The sequence below is a fragment of the Brachyhypopomus gauderio genome, unplaced genomic scaffold (genome assembly GCF_052324685.1).
Source record: "Brachyhypopomus gauderio isolate BG-103 unplaced genomic scaffold, BGAUD_0.2 sc117, whole genome shotgun sequence".
NCBI lineage: Eukaryota > Metazoa > Chordata > Actinopteri > Gymnotiformes > Hypopomidae > Brachyhypopomus > Brachyhypopomus gauderio.
Window position 1 is genome coordinate 480039 of NW_027506938.1, and position 19378 is coordinate 499416.

The following is a 19378-nucleotide window of genomic DNA, read 5'->3' on the forward strand; positions in this document are numbered from 1 at the left end:
ATTCCTTGGCTTTTAGCCCGGCATGAGACTTGTTTTGTTGTTTTGTTTTATTTTTATTATATATTTTAATTATTTTATTGTTCTTATTGTTTTACTGTTTCCTTAGTAATTTTATCAGTATTTCTATTCTTACAGTTGCTGTTCTTTTAGCGTAAAATGTTTTCTGTTTTTATATTTATTTTTGCTCTGTAAAGCACTTTGACACAGCTGAGGCTGTTTGGTAAAGGGCTATATAAATAAAAGTTGAGTTGAAGTTGAGTTATGGAGTGTTATGATAAGCTGAGGCAGCACAGCCTCCACCGCAGCCCATCTCGGCAATGTGATCGCTCTTTCTGAGAGCACATTGTTAGTTTTTTTTCTATACTGTATTTACAATCAAAGAGTATCTAAATCTAGGGTCACGCTTACCGACAACTGCTTTACAATGGACTTTTCAATCTCTAACCCCATCGTTAAGCAGGGACTCACTGTACACTTAACTGGGGTGGGTTTCCCGAAACGTTCTTAGCGCTAAGTACTTCTTAACCTCATACGTTTCATACGAGGTTACGAAGTACTTAGCGCTACGAACGTTTCGGGAAACCCACCCCTGATCAGTTTCTGAACAATGCCTGTAGTATTTCATGTGCTACAGTTTTGACTTTCAGCCGGTGTTGTGTCAAATTCCGACTCTCCTCGTTTATCCGGGCATAAAGACGCTGTTGTGTACCTACTTTTGCTCGGCATTCAGTAGGTATATTTTGTATTATATTGTCGATTTATGATTCTATGCATAAATAAGAGCTAGACTTTAATTATCCATCACAGCAAACGGCATTATCTATGTCCATGTCACGTCCAGCCCCTCCCTCCTCCCTGGTCCCGCCTAGCTCCCCGCTCCCATTCGTTCCTCCCTCTGTCTGTCACGCCCTCGTCATCAGTCCCTTACACCTGAGTCTCCTTTCACCATCTTGTTTCTGTGTATAAAGACCCCCTAGTGTTTTACTCCCTCGTCGGTTATTCGTTGTATGTGATTCCCTCATTTTTTCTCGGTCTTGCTTCTTGTATATTCCTTCCATGTCTTTTGTTCTTGCTCGTATTGCCACTCCTAGCCCTCGTTGTTGGGTTATGTCTCTCTGGCTTTAGTGCTTGTGTTTTCATGGTTATGTTTCCCGTCATTAGTAGTCATTGGTGTTTGTTATCTCGTTGTCTGTTTAGCTGTTTCGTTATGCTGTAGTTTGCTTCTCTTTAGTCGCCCCTGTATTCATTACCTCTCCTGTGTCGTGTTCTGCCCGTTAGTTGGTATGTCCCCATGTGTTAACATTCCCAGTTGTTTAGCTTACCCGTATGGTTGTGTCTTCTCTTTGGTTTAGCGTAGCTAACCCTTTGCCTTTTGTGTTTCTGTCCTTTGGTTTACCACTGTCTTTAAATTAAATTCTCCTTAAAATGCACTTGCGTCAGTCCTGCTAATCTCCCGCCCCATGAAACGTTACAGTCCAAAGCCACACTGGCTCAAGGGTGTTAATTATTTTAAATAAAATACACACTGGCTATACCGAAGTTCATCTCTAACCACGACTTCGCAATATTACAGCAATATTATGTCTAAATATCTAGTTAGGACAAAACTAGAGTGCTCAATTAACTAAGTTATAGTTACTGTAACTCCCTAATATCTGTAGCGTCTTTATGCGTGTGCAAACGAGGGGACTCGGAATTTGGCACAACACATATTAGTTTGAAAAAATTTCTCCATCGTGCCTGCTGCTTGCATGTGCTAAATGAAATTGAGTACTTTCTTTTTTGATTTACAACTTTGACCTACCACCTGATTCACTTTCTATTCCGCCCCCTGACAGGTGAAGAAAAATCTACAGAAAAGCCGCACCTCAATATAAGCCGCATCGTTCAAATCGTTGGGAAAAAATACGGAAAATATGGTAATCAGGGACAATACAGCAGAGGAGGAGATCAGGAAAACATTTACAGATCAAACATTTCATCAGAGACAATACAGCAGAGGAGGAGATTAGGAAAACACTTACAGATCAAACACTTAATCAGGGACAATACAGCAGAGGAGGAGATCAGGAAAACACTTACAGATCAAACACTTAATCAGGGATAATACAGCAGAATGATCATCACCCTTATCTGCTGAACATTATTTATTATGGTATCATTATGGTAAGAGATTTCAGTCAGGACATCAGATCCATTTTTCTCACATGTAATACATTCACATTCAGTGGACTCAATCTTTCTGATGATTCAGGTAATACAAATGTAATAAAGATAAATTAAAAAATAATATTTTCTAAGTCAATAGTCAATAATCAAGGTCATGATTCTAATATTTTGAGAAAAAACATGTATTGAAGTTTTCTAATATATAGTCAAATTTATATATATATATATATATATATATATATATATATATATATATATATATATATATATATATATATATATATATATATATTAGGGGTGTGCATAGATTAATTTTTTTAATCTAGATTAATCTTACTGAAATCTTGAAATTAATCTAGATTAATATTAAAATGGCTCATATGCGTGCTACCCAAGTAATGACTAAAAGTCTTTGAGATAGGGTTTCTTAATACAGAGGGTGCATTAAACCAGGGGCTCATCTCCTGTTTCCAAAATGCATCAATGACTGCTTGAGAAAGCTGTTCTACTTTGATACTTGAAGAAAAAAAACATGCTCAATAAAATGTAGGCTACTCGTGTTCAACGGTTTATTCAGTTAAACATGAATTTGTAAGCCTACATACTGTACATTAAAAGGGGTTGATAACATGTTTATTCAGCTAAACATGATATTTGAAATGTAAGCCAACATTTAGTACATTTAACCTCACGGACGTAATTTGGGGGGGCATTTTTTCAAAAGTCTGCAGTTTTAACGGTTAAAAAGAAATATTTAAATAGCGACGAATCTAGCGCTAGGACCATGCAGAAAACGACCGCTCCGAGCTCCACTCCGGTAACACTTTACGTTCATAAAAATTAATTTTCCATGAAGCAAACCTGGCGACTTCGTGGCTGCATCCATGTAAACACACGTACAATTTGTAATTCACAGGTTTGAAAACTCGTTCTCGCCCCTACTGTGCAATTTGGTTAGGAATACAGCCGAGTTAAACTATCAAGTTGAAAGTCATCATAGTTTGCTTACCCATTTTGACCCAGTTCCCAACCCAACTTTAAGAATAGATTAACGGCGATCATTTTTATATCGCCCGATAAGATTATCAAATTAACGAATGCCGTTAACGACACACCACTAATAAATATATATTTATAAATATAATGTTCATTATTACATGTATGCAGATTAATTCAAGGTTAACTTTGCTGTTCCACTGTTACTGATATCTTTACTGGTAAGATCCTCATAGGAGAGGAACTGCAGAATAATGGGAAAACAGTGTCAGTAAAAGTGTGTGTTATAGTGTGCAGGTGTGAACTGGTTAGAAGATCAGTGAATGTCACTTTCCCCCTGTCCCAGTCCAGCTGAACTCTGACCCTCTGCACTTTCTGTGTAGGTGTGAGGGCGTGACGTGTCTGTCCTGGGCAGAGTGTCCAGTATTTACCAGTGATTTTATTGTAGCCCAGACTCCACACTGACATCCAGACCTTCCCTCCCTTTCTCCATTCAGACTCTCTAATTACACCCAGTATCCAGACTTCACACTCTCCAACATCAACATCCCAGCAGTGTGTCCCTGAGTTAAAGCCCTCAGAGCCCAGGACAGACGCCCACACATCAAATCTCTCTGGATTATCAGGAAGCAGTGATTTCTGTGGTCTCAGTTCTACAGTAGTGAGATCATCAGACAGGTGGAGGTCTGGATGTGCAGTGTTGGGGTCCAGAGTAACAGGGTCTGAGGAGAGAGAGAACAGAATGAATCATCATGTTCTTCATGTGTTTATGTGATGAGGTCACATCTACAGACTACAGGCCCTTTACTCTGAGTGAAATACTGCAGTAGGTTGATAAGAGGGAAGTGATGGTGATGTTGTGTGTTCACCACACACCCCTGCAGTACTTGTGTGCTTGTTGTTTTGACACTTGAAATTGTGTCTGTTTTATTCATTAATATATTTCTACATATCTTGGATTCATTATTTGAGTATCACATGTGACACTTAACTAGTGCAGTGCTACTGTTACACTGTCACACTGCATGTGTGTATTATTAGTGTCTGTGTACTGAAGTGTGTGTGTGTCCTCATTAGTGGGTAGATAACGTTACAGTTCACCCACTAAAGGGCGCTACTCCCAGAGTAACTAACACCAGTGGTGTAGGAGATAAAACATAAGGACCTTCTTTGCATTGTGTGTAAATGTATTTAGTTAATTAACTTTTTTATGAAGAGGTGCATATGTGTATATATTGCTGTTTAATATAGTACTAAGATGCCAGAGGAGATATTTGTGAATAATAATATTATGTAAATAAGGGGGGGTAGCACATGTTGGCTTTGGGCAGAGTTGCCAGGTTCGCGGTTTTCACACCAAATTGGGCTTGTTTGAAAATCCTGTCGTGGGTGAAAATTCAGGGGTGGCAGGGTGCGGTTTTTGGGCTACTATTTAGTTGGGCTACCGCAGGCGTTACAAGTCAAACGTGTACAAGTCGAACCAGGAACCAGGAGAACGACAGTTAGGGAGGACAGTGTGAAACAGAAAGAGAGAGAGAGAGAGAGAGAGAGAGAGAGAGAGAGAGAGAGAGAGAGAGAGAACACAGACACACAATGTGAAGAGAAAACAGCAGTCGCTAATATGTCGGGGAAATGGGGGGAAATATGGGAGGAGGTCTTGACTGGGAAAAAGAAAATGGTTTGATGGAATGGATTAAAAGTGTCCCTAATGACGAGAAGAAGGCATATGGCAAATACAGGAAATGTGAAATAAGAGCTCATCACAATGACCTGATGGCCCATGCTGCCACAGACAAACACGAAATTAAAGCTGCTCCATTCTCAAATGCCAGAACATTGTTTGACAAAATCAGCTAATTTACAAGATGGAGTGAAGGAGGCAGAGTAGCAGCTGGCTGTTCATGTGGCCCTCAAACATTCAAACTGTTGATCATTTAGGATGAGTAGTGGAAGACATTTCAAAGAAAGGCATTAGTTTACACACAACAAAATACACAGCAATGATTCATTCAGTGATCGGGCCTGTAGCACATGAAGATCTTTTAGAGGATATGCTAAGTGGGCCACACTCTCTAATTGTTTACGAGAGCACAGATGGGGGCAGTCATGGCCTGGCGGTTAGGGAACTGGTCTTGTGACCGGAGGGTTGTGGGTTCGATTCCCAGACCTGAGGCCATGACTGAGGTGCCCTTGAGCAAGGCACATAACCTCAACTGCTCCCCGGGTGCCGGGCTAGGGCTGCCCACCGCTCTGGGCACGTGTGATCCACAGCCCCCTAGTAATCACTTGTGTGTGTGTGTGTGTGTGTGTGTGTGTGTGTGTTAACTGCACAGATGGGTAAAAAGCGGAGGACAAATTTTGATCGCGGTGTAAAAATCACAATTGACAAAATATGGCACATTAAAAAAATATATTATTTTAATTTACTTTTTTAAAATTTAGATGTTACAACCAAATACAGCTATGTGTAGTCATCAGATACTTCAGTAAAAAGACTCATTGAAAGAACTGTCCAAAAGTTCATAATAGCTCTTCATGTAACCAGAAATCACAAGACGATTAAATAAATGTTTTTTTTTTTTTTTTTGGCCCACCTCCACCCCCCCATCTTTGGAGGACAACTTTGTTTTTATGTACAGATTAAATTGCAATTATAACAATTCTGTATAATATATAGTATAGTGATAACAATATATAATATAGTGATAACAATATGCAAAGTGATATTGGGGTTAGGTGGACCAAGAAAAGAGGGGGAGAGAAAGAATAAAAAGGGAAAAGACAAAGAGGCAGGAAAAGAAAGAAGAAGAGAAGAAAAAAAAATTTATAATAATAATAAAAAATAAAAATAATAATGATAATAATAAAATAAAACACGCAACCAGCTCAAATGACCACTGCAAAGAAGAACAGAAAGTAAACCAAATACATATAGTACAAATGAGTGCGATGTATGGGTGTGTGTGAGTGTGTGTGTTTATGTGCAACCTAAAAGTGCAACATAGGATAGATGTATGGAATGTACTTACCAGCAAGGGTGGGTAGCTGCGACAGCATTCCCCCAGAGGCCGGAGGTGAGCAGAGAAAGACCCGGGAATCCCACCCGCCCACGGCCCCCCAAGGAGCGGTGGAGTACCAGAGCCGCACTTCCCAGAAACCCTCACATGCCCGCCCCCACAGGCGGGAGAGAGAGACCCCGGACAGCGCCCCACCAGTCAAGGAGCGCAGATCCGGGGGAACCAGAGGGAACAGAGCCCCCCCAGGATGCCCCCCCGTCATGGGCCAGCGGCAAAGCCACCCACCACCCGGCAGGGCCCACCTCCCGCCGAGGAGCACCCGGCCGCCCCGAACCACAACCGCCCAGGAGAGCGGGCCAACCGCCCCCCCGCCGGGGAGCCAAGCCGGACCCCGGAACCCCAAGGCACCCCCCCTCTGGAGTGGTGCAGTGATTTCAGGGGAGCATCCGGGAGTGAACCGGGCACGACCAGCCCCGTCCCAGAACCAGCTGTCCTCACCCATACACTCAAACTCAGATTTGCATTCGCCCCTATACACCCCTACCATGCACACACCCTCCCCCATACACATATACACACACTCAAATTCACCCTCACACGTAGACCTTTACACATATACACCTACATGCATGTTCACCCAACATAAATTCCTTCACACATTCGACCACACCCATAGACACTCCTGTGCACATATATACACCTCCAAATTTACCCACACATGCCCATATATCCCCTCCCTCCAACACGTACTAATTCGTCCACTTATTCAAAAAGAAACAAGGACACACACTTATCCAAACTAGCACGCCCTCCGCGGCGGGGGCAAATGGCTTGACCAACAAGGACCGGTAGTAGTCCTAGGAAGCCACCAGCCCAGTCCCGCACCAGCGATTCACCCCCGCCCCGGCAGGGAGCAGGAAGCGGGTGAAGGAAGGCCTTCCCACCCCTCCACCCCCAGTGCTGTGTTGTGTGTAGGTGTTGGTGTATATGCATGTGTGGTAGTGTGTGATACTATGGTGCAGTTAAAATTGAGGGGACAGGTGCTAGGACAAACGTGGGCAAGGCACCGAGCCACTGGTCAGTGTATGTCCACACCGTCCCCTCAAAGGCCCTCAATGTCTAAAGTGCAATAAAAACTGAGGTACAGACAGTGGTGAGGAGACGGGTGAACCATGGCAGCAGGCCCACCTCGTCAACCTCTGAGTACATGCCTGCCCCCAGAATCCTAAATGTACAAGGACTGTATGTGTGTGTGTGTGTGCGTGTGTGTGTGGGGGGTGGGTGGGTGGGAATGCTTAGGTCCAGAGGAAAGGGTCCTCTGGAAGAGGAGAGCCAGCTTGCTAGCTGGCTCATTGAGCCCCGAGCCTCGCTGCCCCCCCAGCTCAAGGTAGGGAGCGGCCGACCCGGGGAGACCAGGGTGGCAACCCTCCCCATCACTACATCCAAGCTCAGATCCACACCACCCCCACCACAGAGAGCAGCCGGTCCGGACATCCACATACATCTAGACACACATTTCCTTCACACACGTATGCACTCACACATATTTAACCCATAAATATATACATATATACACATATACACGATGAAATAAATGTTAAAAGAGGATCAGAGGAGAGAAGAGAGTTCAAGAGGAGCAAGAAATGATTAAGTAAAAGTTATTTTCTTTTTGCTAATTATGTTACTATTAAATGTTCTTGACTGGGATATAAAACTGATATAAAATAACTAATAATTCACTAATGTTACAATATTATTTAATGACTTTAATATAAATAGTAGGGGTGTATTCAACTAAGGATTTTCATAGTCGAATCTGATTCGCCAGCTTTTCCCTTTAGTCGACTAATAGTCGAATCTTGTTTATTTTTATTTTTTTAATTTAGAGCACCTTAAACGGGATCCCGTTCTCATTCAGGACTTTTTTCCTCTTCAAAGTAAAAACCTAAAACACTCAGATAAATGAATAAACATGGTAGTTTGGCTTTATTCAGCTTGTATTAATTTTTTAATGAAACGTTAGAGAAGATTAACCGTCAGTGCGCATATCGAACTGTCATACAGGCACTGTGCAAAATGTCTATAAAATATGTCTACAAAATAAAAATTGCCTGCCTGAAAATATAAAAAAATTGCCACACAACAGCAAAAATATATAAGAAAAGGTTCAAGTAACAGGGTTTAAAAGCAAACAACAACAAAAAATTTTTTTAGGCCTACTTGCCGAGACGCACCGCGACGAGACGAGATGACACGACCGAAACGACAAACGGCTGAACTGTTTTTGGTATGCCATGTTGGTTGTTGTCATGCGAAATGAAAGACATTGATGACATAACTTGCACTTTACTTTGTTTGATTTATCTTTATCTTTTTCAAAATACTTTTGAAGTTTTTTAGTATTATAAATTATAATCTCGGCAGATGCTGTGTATTCATTATAATCTCGGCAGATGCTGCGTATTCTGACGGTGTTCAGCTCCGCTCGTTTGGATTGTGCAACTGCAGGGTGTGATTTATTAATGTGTAGTAAGGAAGATGCCTATTGTTAATGTGCAAACATCATTTTAAAATATTTATTAACAGAAATTAGGATAATTTTATTTGACAAAAGGCTATATATAATGAAAGCAAAGACATTTCATGTAACTAGGCCTGTCACGATAACAAAATTTTCAGAACGATATATTGTCCCAGAAATTATTGCGATAAACGATAATATTGTCATTTTAAAGTGCCATAGCATAATAATACAATTACACCAGTTTGCAGTAATGTAATGTATTGTAAAGCTCATGTATGGGGTCATATTTGAGCTTGACCACATATCTGTAGTGCAGGGTTGCCAACTCTCACGCATTGAGCGTGAGACACACGCATTTGACCGTTTTCACACGCTCTCACGCCACACTTTCGATATCTCACGCAAAAAAAAATCCAGTTTATTTACCTCAGATCCACATATATGATTTAATAAGTTACTAGTTCGCTAGCTCTGGTGCCAACCACCGGCGATATAACACTGAATCTGTGTCCATTTTACCCCCATACCGCTCAACAACTTACATTCGCCACACACCCCCCCGCTCAACAACATACGTTCACCACCCTACCCCCCCCCCCCCCCCCCCCCCCCCCCTTCTTATGTCTTTAATCTCCTTCAAAACGCCATCTTTCACTTCATTATACAAGGTTGGAATGGCAGTTTGGGAGATATAGGATTTCTTTGGCAGTTCATACTGCTTGTCAAATCTTTGCAGCATGTTTATAAATGTTTTCTTTTCGACCGTATTTAATGGCAACATCTCTTTGGCTATATAGCGAGTTAAGCCTGGTTTATACTTGATGCGACGTGAGGGTCCGCGCGGCGAAAATGGCGTAATCGCGATGGCTCCGCTCGTGCGCGAGGACCTCACTTCAGCGCAATGAACAAAGTCATGTTTGCCGGGTTCATACACCTTTACAAGGTTGAATTAAAGCACTTGTACGTCACTTTCAAGGACCATTTCAATAATTCCCAGCACGTTAAACCTAATTAAGTTAAATATTTATACATATACTCTAAATGATTAGCTTTTTATCACATACCTACATGTAACAACTAATCAATCAATCAATCAAAATTTATTTATATACTGTAGCACCTTCCAACAATGCCTTGCATTAACCAAAGTGCTTAACAAAACAAAGAAAACAATATCATAAAACCATTTAAGGTAAAAGTAGGATATTAAAATGTCAAAATTAAGTGCTTAATCAAATTAAACAAATAAAACAATATCATACAACCATTTAAATAACAGTAGAAGTAATTAAAAGAGTCAAGAATTATACGTTAAAGGCCTTTTTGAATAAATAGGTCTTTAGTTTGGCCTTAAACAGAATCAACTAATGCTTAGCTGCATCCTTGGGCACCCCCATGCAGTTAGAATGGTACATTCGACTATGACGTTCATAGTCGACTAGGGGGTATAGTCGACTATAGTCGAATCAGCGACTATTGCAGGTCACCCCTAATAAATAGCAATACTGATAATCCCTCATAAACAAATACTATGTCATAGACTCATAGTTTTACCATTTGCTTCAAATGTGTGACAGGCATATCCTTTGGGCTAGTTTAAGCTTCTGAAGGGCAGGTTTTAGACTGACTTTGGGCTGGATATTTTTGTAGCACCTGGCAACCCTGGCTTCGGAGGAGAAGCGAGTAGTTGAGAATACTGGTAGCAACACAGTTTTCTTACCGTGTTTAGCGTTACTGTTTGTGTTGCATCATACATTTGGAACGACCTAACCATGGTTTGAAAGTTTTGTTTTAAGTTTATTTCATTGCATGTGCAGCCTGGAATAAACAACCATTTTGTTTTGTTCATCACGGAGCTTTGGGGAAGTTTCCTTTACGTATCGGAATAACGCAAACACGAGTAAAGAAAGTTGCTTCAGTCACAACTTGAGGGGGTGGGACAACAACTCAAAGCACAACACTGGGACAGACACAACGATGGAGACAGGGACACAGACAGAGACAAATACAGACACAAAGATGGTGACAGGGACACACACTGAAACAAAGACCATGACAGGGACGCAGACAGAGACAGATACAAAGACGGTGACAGGGATACAGACAAGAAAAGACACAGACTCAAAGATGATGACAGGGAGACAGACAGAGACAGACACAGAGACAAGGGAGAGTCTCAGCTGACACGCTTGGTCCCTCAGTGATGGAGATCCATGGAGCTCAGACTCAGAGTACCGGACTTCCTATAGACCCCTAGTATCTTCATTATTTACAGGATGGGGGAGGAGGCAGGATGGAGGAGCAGGTGGAGGTGGTGATGTCCCAGGGAGAGTGGGTGGTGTGTAGAGGTGGAGAGTGGGTGGTGTGTAGAGGTGGAGAGTGAGTGGTGTGTAGAGGGGAGAGTGGGTGGTGTGTAGAGGGGAGAGTGGGTGGAGTAGAGGTGGAGAGTGGGTGGTGTGTAAAGGGGAGTGTGGGTGGTGTGGAGAGGTGGAGAGGGGATAGTGTGTGGTGTGAAGAGGTGGAGAGTGGGTGGTGTGTAGAGGTGGAGAGTGGGTGGTGTGTAGAGTGGGAGAGTGGGTGGTGTGTAGAGGTGGAGAGTGAATGGTGTGTAGAGGTGGAGAGTGGGTGGTGTAGAGGTGGAGAGTGGGTGATGTGTGGGTGGTGTGTAGAGGGGAGAGGTGGTGGTGTGTAAAGGGATATAGTGGGTGGTGTGTAGAGGGGAGAGTGGGTGGTGTGGAGAGGGGATATTGGGTGGTGTGTAGAGGTGGAGAGTGGGTGGTGTGTAGATGTGGAGAGTGGGTGGTGTGTAGAGGGGGAGAGTGGGTGGTGTAGAGGTGGAGAGTGGGTAGTGTGTAGAGGTGGAGAGTGGGTGGTGTGTAGAGGGGAGAGTGGATGGTGTGTAGAGGTGGAGAGTGGGTGGTGGTGTAGAGGGGAGAGTGGGTGGTGTGTAGAGGGGAGAGTGGGTGGTGTGTAGAGGGGGAGAGTGGGTGGTGTGTAGAGGGGAGAGTGGGTGGTGTGTAGAGGTGGAGAGTGGGTGGTGTGTAGAGGTGGAGAGTGGGTGGTGTAGAGGTGGAGAGTGGGTGGTGTGTAGAGGTGGAGAGTGGGTGGTGTGTAGAGGTGGAGAGTGGGTGGTGTGTAGAGGTGGAGAGTGGGTGGTGTAGATCTCCTCATGGACTGACTGTCTCTCCTCAGACCAGCAGCCAACCGGTCGTCCCCCTCACTGTTTATACTAATACAGCCTTTAATACTGGAATAGTTCATGTACCAAACACACAATGTTAATGTTTCTTTCTCTATAGAGTTCTAATTGTGAGGAGAACAGAATTACTCTAATTAATCAAAGAACACCAAAACTCACAGTACTGGAGAATCTTCTGCATTCTCTCCCGGACTCTGAACTTCAGGTTGGAAAGATGTTTTGCTACATTGATCAGAGCTCCTGACAGCTCATGTTGTTTTGGGGTGCGATGAACTCTGTAAATGTATAAAGATATATTATCATTATAACATATTCATATTATATATCGTATTCACGTGAAAAAAATGTATCTATTATTATCTTTCATTAAACATATCAGTGTATCTTTCCACTTTTTGCACATCATCAGTATCAATGTATTTTTATTTTCTTAAATAGCATCGTCATATATCTTGTTTCTGAAAAAACAGAGACCACATACTGAACATCTGAATGTATCAGAATAATTTCACAAACACAATGTGTAACACAATATGTAGATCAAACAGAAATAATAATCACTTACTGTTTCAATGTGGACGACACGTTCTGAGAAGGAAACAGAGGGACAAACACAGACAATTAATTCAAATTTTGGTCATTTTGTTTATATGAGGGTCAAACATGCTCCTTCCTTATATGGTGATAACATCAATGTGTCTAAAGACCCTTACACACACACACATACATACACACACACACTAATTTTACTTATGCATTTCTGTGTGTGTGTGTGTGTGTGTGTGTGTGTGTGTGTGTGTGTGTGTGAGTGAGAGAGAGAGAGAGAGTTAATGAAAGATGGTGGTGAGAGTGATTGTATTTCTTCTACATTGGTATATTTAACATGTTTTGTACGTGTGTTTAAGTGAGAGATTATCTAAGATCATAGAAAAAGCTGTTGCTCAGCAATTATGCCTATATCTGCATAGGAATCACATATTTGAAAAGTTCCAATCTGGGTTTAGGCCCCTTCACAGTACTGAAACAGCATTAGTCAAAGTAACAAATGATCTCCTCCTTGCTTCAGATCAAGGCTATGTATCACTGTTAGTGCTTCTTGATCTTAGTGCAGCTTTTGACACAATTGATCATAGGATCTTGCTAAAGCGTTTAGAACGCTGGATTGGAGTCTCAGGCACAGCCCTTTCATGGTTTAACTCTTATTTAACAAATCGCCATCAGTTTGTAGAGCTCAATAATATTCCATCCAAACGTACAAAAGTTAAATATGGGGTCCCGCAAGGCTCCATTTTAGGACCACTATTATTTATATTATATATGCTACCATTGGGCACAGTTATAAACAAACATGGTGTCAATTTTCACTGCTATGTGTAACGACTCATGACAAGGGGGCGGACACAAATGCGATACAGAGTGTGTTTTATTTTGAACCGAGAGCGAGACTGGTTGAATCGCGGTAACGCCGATTCGTATTGTACGAGATCGACGCGGCATGTTGGTCTTCTACACAATGCATGAAAGACTGGTTTATACACAGCAGTAAAACTCACACAGCAACGAAGGCTGAAGCACTTTGATACATAGAGATACACAACACAGTGCATGAAAGACTGGGTAATACAAAACAGTAGAACTAACAGCAACAAAGGCTGAAATAAACTTACACACATACAACATACACGAGCAACACAAAAATGACAGTGACCAGGTTAACTTAATTCTTCCACTAACCTAACCATTTTACTACAAATGCAAACACGAAAGAACACAAATTTACTACAGAGACATTACTTTAAATGCAACGACCACAGCAACGATCACTCATTCAGGATCAAACTACACATACGAAAACGGACGTTTGATTAACATACACAACCATGTAGAAAACCCGAATACAAGCTGATAGACCATCCAAAGTACGATTCATAAACACGACCCACAAAACTGACACTCGCTATAAACCAAGAAGCACAGGAATGCGAACATCGCGGAGAAATGCTATACATGGAAACACAACCCAACTGCAGAACCAACATGAAACATGGACACTTAATGACTTACAACGAAGAACTAAACCCAAGAGAATTATAAGCCTAACTAATCAAGAAAACCCCTAGGAACAGCTGTACATTAATCAATAGGGGCGGAGCCAAGAACCGAAGACATAACCACCAAAATAAACAAGGAAATCAAAAAGGGGCCGACCCTAGCAACCACGGAGGTGTGGCTCGTCAAGGAGGGGGGAGATAGAACGTAACACTATGCAGATGACACTCAACTTTACATATCAGCCAAACCTGATGACAAACACAGTTTAGGAAAAATTGAGGCCTGTGTAAGAGATAATAAATGCTGGATGTCTCTAAACTTCCTCCAACTTAATGAGGACAAAACAGAAGTTCTCCTTCTGGGCCCTAAGGCCTCAAGACCGAAAATTCCAGATCTAATGCTTAATCTCGCAGACTACCCCATTACACCTGGCACAGTAGCCAAAAACCTAGGCGTCATACTCGACTGCAACCTATCATTTGATAAATACATAGATAATACTACTAGGATAGCTTTTCTACATCTCTGCAACATTGCCAAGTTAAGAAATGCATTATCACAGGATGATGCAGAAAAATTGGTACACGCCTTTGTTAGCTCTAGATTAGATTACTGTAACTCATTACTGTCAGGATGTTCAAATAGGAATCTAAATAAACTTCAAATAGTTCAAAATGCCGCAGCTAGAGTTCTGACCAGAACTAGAAAATTTCAGCATATTAGACCAGTCCTATCAGCCCTGCATTGGCTCCCAGTTAAATTCCATATTGATTTTAAAATTCTATTATTAACTTATAAAGCACTGCATGGGCTTATTGCAGTGCTTTATAAGAACTTATTTCCTACTATAAACTCCCACGTCCACTAAGATCACAGGGTGCTGGTCTTTTATTAGTTCCACAAATTAATAAGGTAACAGCAGGGGGAAGAGCCTTTTCTTGTAAGGCCCCCCAGCTTTGGAACAACCTTCCAAAGTGCGTCCGGGACTCTGATACAGTCACAATCTTTAAGTCTAGGTTGAAAACCCACCTATTTGGTTTAGGGTTTGATAATTAATATTCCCCCTTAGATAAAGGTACAGATCCAGGGGTTCATAGACGAAGGGTTTTATGGTAGACTGGGGCGCTGGTGCTGTCATCCTGTCACTGCTCGTGGTCACTCAAGTTTGTTGACAGTCCAGTGGATGGATGCCATTGTCTCAGAATGCCCCCAAGCCTATGTTACCTTCTGGTTCTGCCTTTTTTAGCTAGGCTGTAATAATTTACCTTAATGCCGGAGTTGCTGCCACACTCCAGAAATGTTTATAATTTTACCTGTCCTGTATATGTCCTCATACAGAGCTAATTTTCCCTGTTTCATTTCTCCACATGGCTGCCCGCCTGCTTGAGGAATAATGAGATGAGGAGAGACAAGCGATCCATCCTGTGCCAGCCACCTACTGCCTGACCGGATCAGCCTACACCATGATGGACATTACTACATCTTTTCCTTTTCTTTATTTCTTTGTCTAAATTGTTGTTGTTGTCATGGTGACCGGTGTCGGCCAGAGGAGGATGGGTTCCCCCCCTGAGTCTTGGTTCCTCTCAAGGTTTCTTCCTCATGCAAAAAAAAACTAGGGAGTTTTTCCTTGCCACTGTCGCCCTTGGCTTGCTCACTGGGGGCTAGGACTCGGCACTTGTAAAGCTGCTTTGTGACAACAACTGTTGTAAAAAGCGCTATATAAATAAAATTTGATTGATTGATTGATTGAGAGAGAGACTGAGTGATTCTTACTAGTAAGAACGGGATGTTCTCAGCTTCCATCTCCTTCTCTGTGTTTCTGATTTGATCTGAAAGAGATGCTATTTCTCCACTCATCTCCTCAATCTTCCTCCTCATCATGTGACTCTTCAGCTCCTCTTCATCCTTCAGTGCAGCTATTCTTGCTGCTTCTTCATCTCTTAGAAACTGGTGGATCTTCTCAAACTCCTCCTTTATCTGCCTCTCTGTGTGCTGGGCCTGATACTGGAATGGGAGATGATGAAGAAATATAAACTGTCCAAATGTGTGTGTTTCATTATGGTGTACGTGGACAGTGATCACAGCACCATTCAGAACACAGAGTGACCTTTCACCTTAATGTGTGCTGCTGTTTTCTCACAGACTTCTTTATGTTCCTCTAAGACCTTCAGATGCTGCTGTAGAGACTCCAGTGAGGTCTTGAGTTTGTTCTGTAAAATGGCAGAGGACGGTACGAGTCTTACAGGATTTAATCTCAGTGTCTGTATCTGTACTGGATATTTCAAAGATTACAAAATAATGTCAAGTATGAAAAGAATGCCACGTTTACTCTTTGACCAAGTTTTGTTTACTGTAAAATAGTAAACTATATATTTACAGTATGTGTCTAAAAATTTTATTAATATTTTAATTTTGAATAAATAAACTTTGAATATAATAACTGTGAAAGTTTGATTTATTTCTTTCAAATCCCTTCCCCTGACAGGTTTAATCTAGCCTATTTAACATTCGTTTCAAAATAATCTAAACCATGGAGGAAAATAGACATTACAGTTAAATATATATAGTATGTTTCATACCTTAAAGTCACAAACAGCTTCATCTACTGGACAGCAGTCGTGAGTTTTATGTGCCTTTGAAATCTGACACACCAAACACACAGGCTGTTGGTCCTCCAGACAGAAGACTTTGAGTTTCTCATTGTGCAAACTGCAGAGAACCTCAGACCCTGCTGAAGATCTCTGACTCCTGCTCTCTAGAAAAGACTCACACAGGTTCTTTAGTGCAAGATTACAGGGAGGATCATCTCTTGAAGATCTTCTCCTACAAACTGGACATTCTTGAGATCCCTTGGTTTCCCAGAACTGCTGCAGACAGGTTTTACACACACTGTGGCTACATGACAGTATAACAGGATCTCTGAAGATGTCACAGCACACAGGACATGAAAACTCTTCTTCTGACAGAATGTTTGTAGCATCCATTTCCTCCAACAGCTGCTGTGCTGTTTCTCTGTAATGTCTTCTTCTGTACAAACTTCACTTTCACTTTTAGATCTTCTGTAATAAACACAGTAGCACAGGAGAGAATCAGTCACTGTAGTCCTTTATCCAGCTGAGGGAGTTTTAACACAGAAGACTAGTGTGTCACTCCAAGATTTACTTCCTCAAACACGCAGACGTGTACAGGGAGGAGGGGCTTCGGTATAAAAGTTAATAAGCTGAAAAACATATATGATTTCTCCAACAGTTGGTGACAGTTCATTTCTACTAAATGAATCAGGCGACCCTCATCTGTCTCTGTATTGTCAGAGTGTAGAGTACTGCAGTTGTAGAACAGATCACTGTTAGGATGTGTAACGTGGCTTGCGCCACGGAGCGAGGAGACGGACACAATCGCTGAGAGGAGCGAGATTTATTAAAGGGAATACCAAATTCAGAGTCGAAAGGACAGGCGTGGGTCAAACCGGGAGGGCAGCCAGAACAGGTAAGGTACACGGGCATAATGGGACAGGGAACTTAAACACGACGGGAGACACGGAGCAGGCAGAACAAACACGGAAAACAGAAACACAGCGTAAACTCACGAATGCACGAACCGACAGGATGAACAACCAACTGATAGACAAAATCACGGATGACACGACTGGGGAATGACGGGACTTATATACATAGAAACAAACTAGGGACAGGTGATGACAATGACACAGGGGCGTGGTAACAAACGAGGAATCATCAAAATAAACGAGCAGGGCGGGACAAACAGGCAGGGAACACAGACATGAGGGAACCCAGAGTGACAGCTACGAGAGGGGGCGTTGCCCTACGTGACAGGATGTGTTCAATGATCATACAAGAATGACTAAACTCGGTAGGTCAAAATATTAATCAGATCTCATTTCAGCATATTTTAAATATGAAAATATTAAATTACATTAAACACGTGTTGTCATGTCATTAAAATCTAAACTCCTGACACTGGACCAGCACTGGAGTAACATCACAGATTGATCACACTGTGTTAAAAGGGCAGAAACCAATAGAGCAGAGAGTGGAGGAACAGCTCCATACAGAGAGAGATGGAGATGAAAAAGAGACCTGAAGAGAGAGAGAGAGACAGAGAGAGAGAGAGGAGACAGGAGGACATTATGTCTGAGAGTGAGACAGGAGACAGAGAGACTCCTGCAGCTGGAGGAACAGAGAGGAAAAATAGATCAAACATGAAGATAATGTGAGTCACATGACCAGATCCCTCTACTCTGTTATTATGATTGGTGGATTAAGTTCAGATCCCTCTACTCTGTTATTTTGATAACTGACATTAATTCAATATCTGTTCCTTGACTCTCGTCCTCTGTGTTTATAGATGATGTTACATGTTTTAATTGTGTATTTTAGAAGGTGTTGAGGCAGGAGTGTGTGAGAGAGTGGCAGACACAGTCTGAACAGTCAGCAGCGTAGCACAGAACCCAAGAGGGGCCAATCCTCAGTAGATCAGGAACAGAAACTCCAGATCTTAACACTAACACTAGTGCATGTTTGTTACAGCTCGACAGTGCAGTACTGAGAAGAGAGGAAGTATTTGAAAACACCAGGAGGTCCTTAGACTCCATTGTAATGATATTACACCATTTGCAAACAATGATAGCAGAGCTTTGCAGTGGAGAATAACAGTCAAGTGAAGGAGCCCTCACTAAAAAGAGAGATGGAAACGTCTGCACAGTGTCACACTGCGTTTTCAGTAGCCTGCGTTTTCAGTATCCTGATTGTTTAGTATGTTACACATTTAGCCTGTGTTTTGTTTTGTTTAAAGTTTAGCGTTCGTTGTCTTAGTCTTTAGTCTCCCGTCATGTCTCTCCATGTTGGCAACGTTTCATGTTTTGACGTCTCACCCGTTATGACCCATGCCTGCCTGTTCAACTCTGAATTCGGAATTCCGTCTACTAAATCTCGCTCTCCTCAGCGTTTGTGTCCACCTCCTCACTCCACAATGCATACATCGTTACACCCAATCAATCAATCAATCAATCAATCAATCAAATTTTATTTATATAGCGCTTTTTACAACAGTTGTTGTCACAAAGCAGCTTTACAAGTGCTGAGTCCTAGCCCCCAGTGAGCAAGCCAATACATAGATAATACTACTAGGACACCCAGTTAGAGAACCCCTCATTATTTGTGTCGCACTCATCCACCCAAGAGGGAGGAGAAACAGGCAGAGAAGAAGGCAGAAAGGAAAGCAGAGAAGGAGGAGAAGACAAAGAGTGTATCAGAACAAATGAGGAGAGCAGTGGGCCTCCAGACCTGCAGGAGAGGGTCAGATAAGCCACGCCCCCTCAATGCTGGAGAAAGTGGGAGGAGCAAAGGCCCTGCAGAGCTGGAGGAAAGTGGGAGGGGCTAAACTCCTCTAGTTCTGGTGGGA

The 19378-nt window shown here is 42.1% G+C and overlaps 1 protein-coding gene across 1 annotated transcript; it reads right to left on the reverse strand.

Annotated features, from left to right (window-relative positions):
* Positions 1 to 3348: 3348 nt before the first annotated feature.
* Positions 3349 to 16941, reverse strand: LOC143497964 (E3 ubiquitin-protein ligase TRIM39-like). Its single transcript, XM_076993617.1, has 6 exons — positions 16537 to 16941; positions 16072 to 16167; positions 15731 to 15961; positions 12471 to 12493; positions 12065 to 12180; positions 3349 to 3887 (listed from the first exon to the last, which is right to left on the reverse strand). Exons 1-6 carry the CDS (start codon positions 16939 to 16941, stop codon positions 3349 to 3351), a joined length of 1410 nt encoding a protein of 469 aa, XP_076849732.1.
* Between the last annotated feature and the right edge of the window lie 2437 nt (positions 16942 to 19378).

Bases quoted from the DNA above. Each gene is read 5' to 3' on its own strand.
- LOC143497964 (XM_076993617.1), bottom strand. From the start codon at position 16,941: ATGGATGCTACAAACATTCTGTCAGAAGAAGAGTTTTCATGTCCTGTG. The intron at 12,181-12,470 runs GTAAGTGATTAT...ATACATTTACAG, and splicing joins GTGTCGTCCACATTGAAACA to AGTTCATCGCACCCCAAAAC. The intron at 3,888-12,064 runs GTGAGTTTTGGT...CTCTCTCCTCAG, and splicing joins GCAGAAGATTCTCCAGTACT to ACCCTGTTACTCTGGACCCC.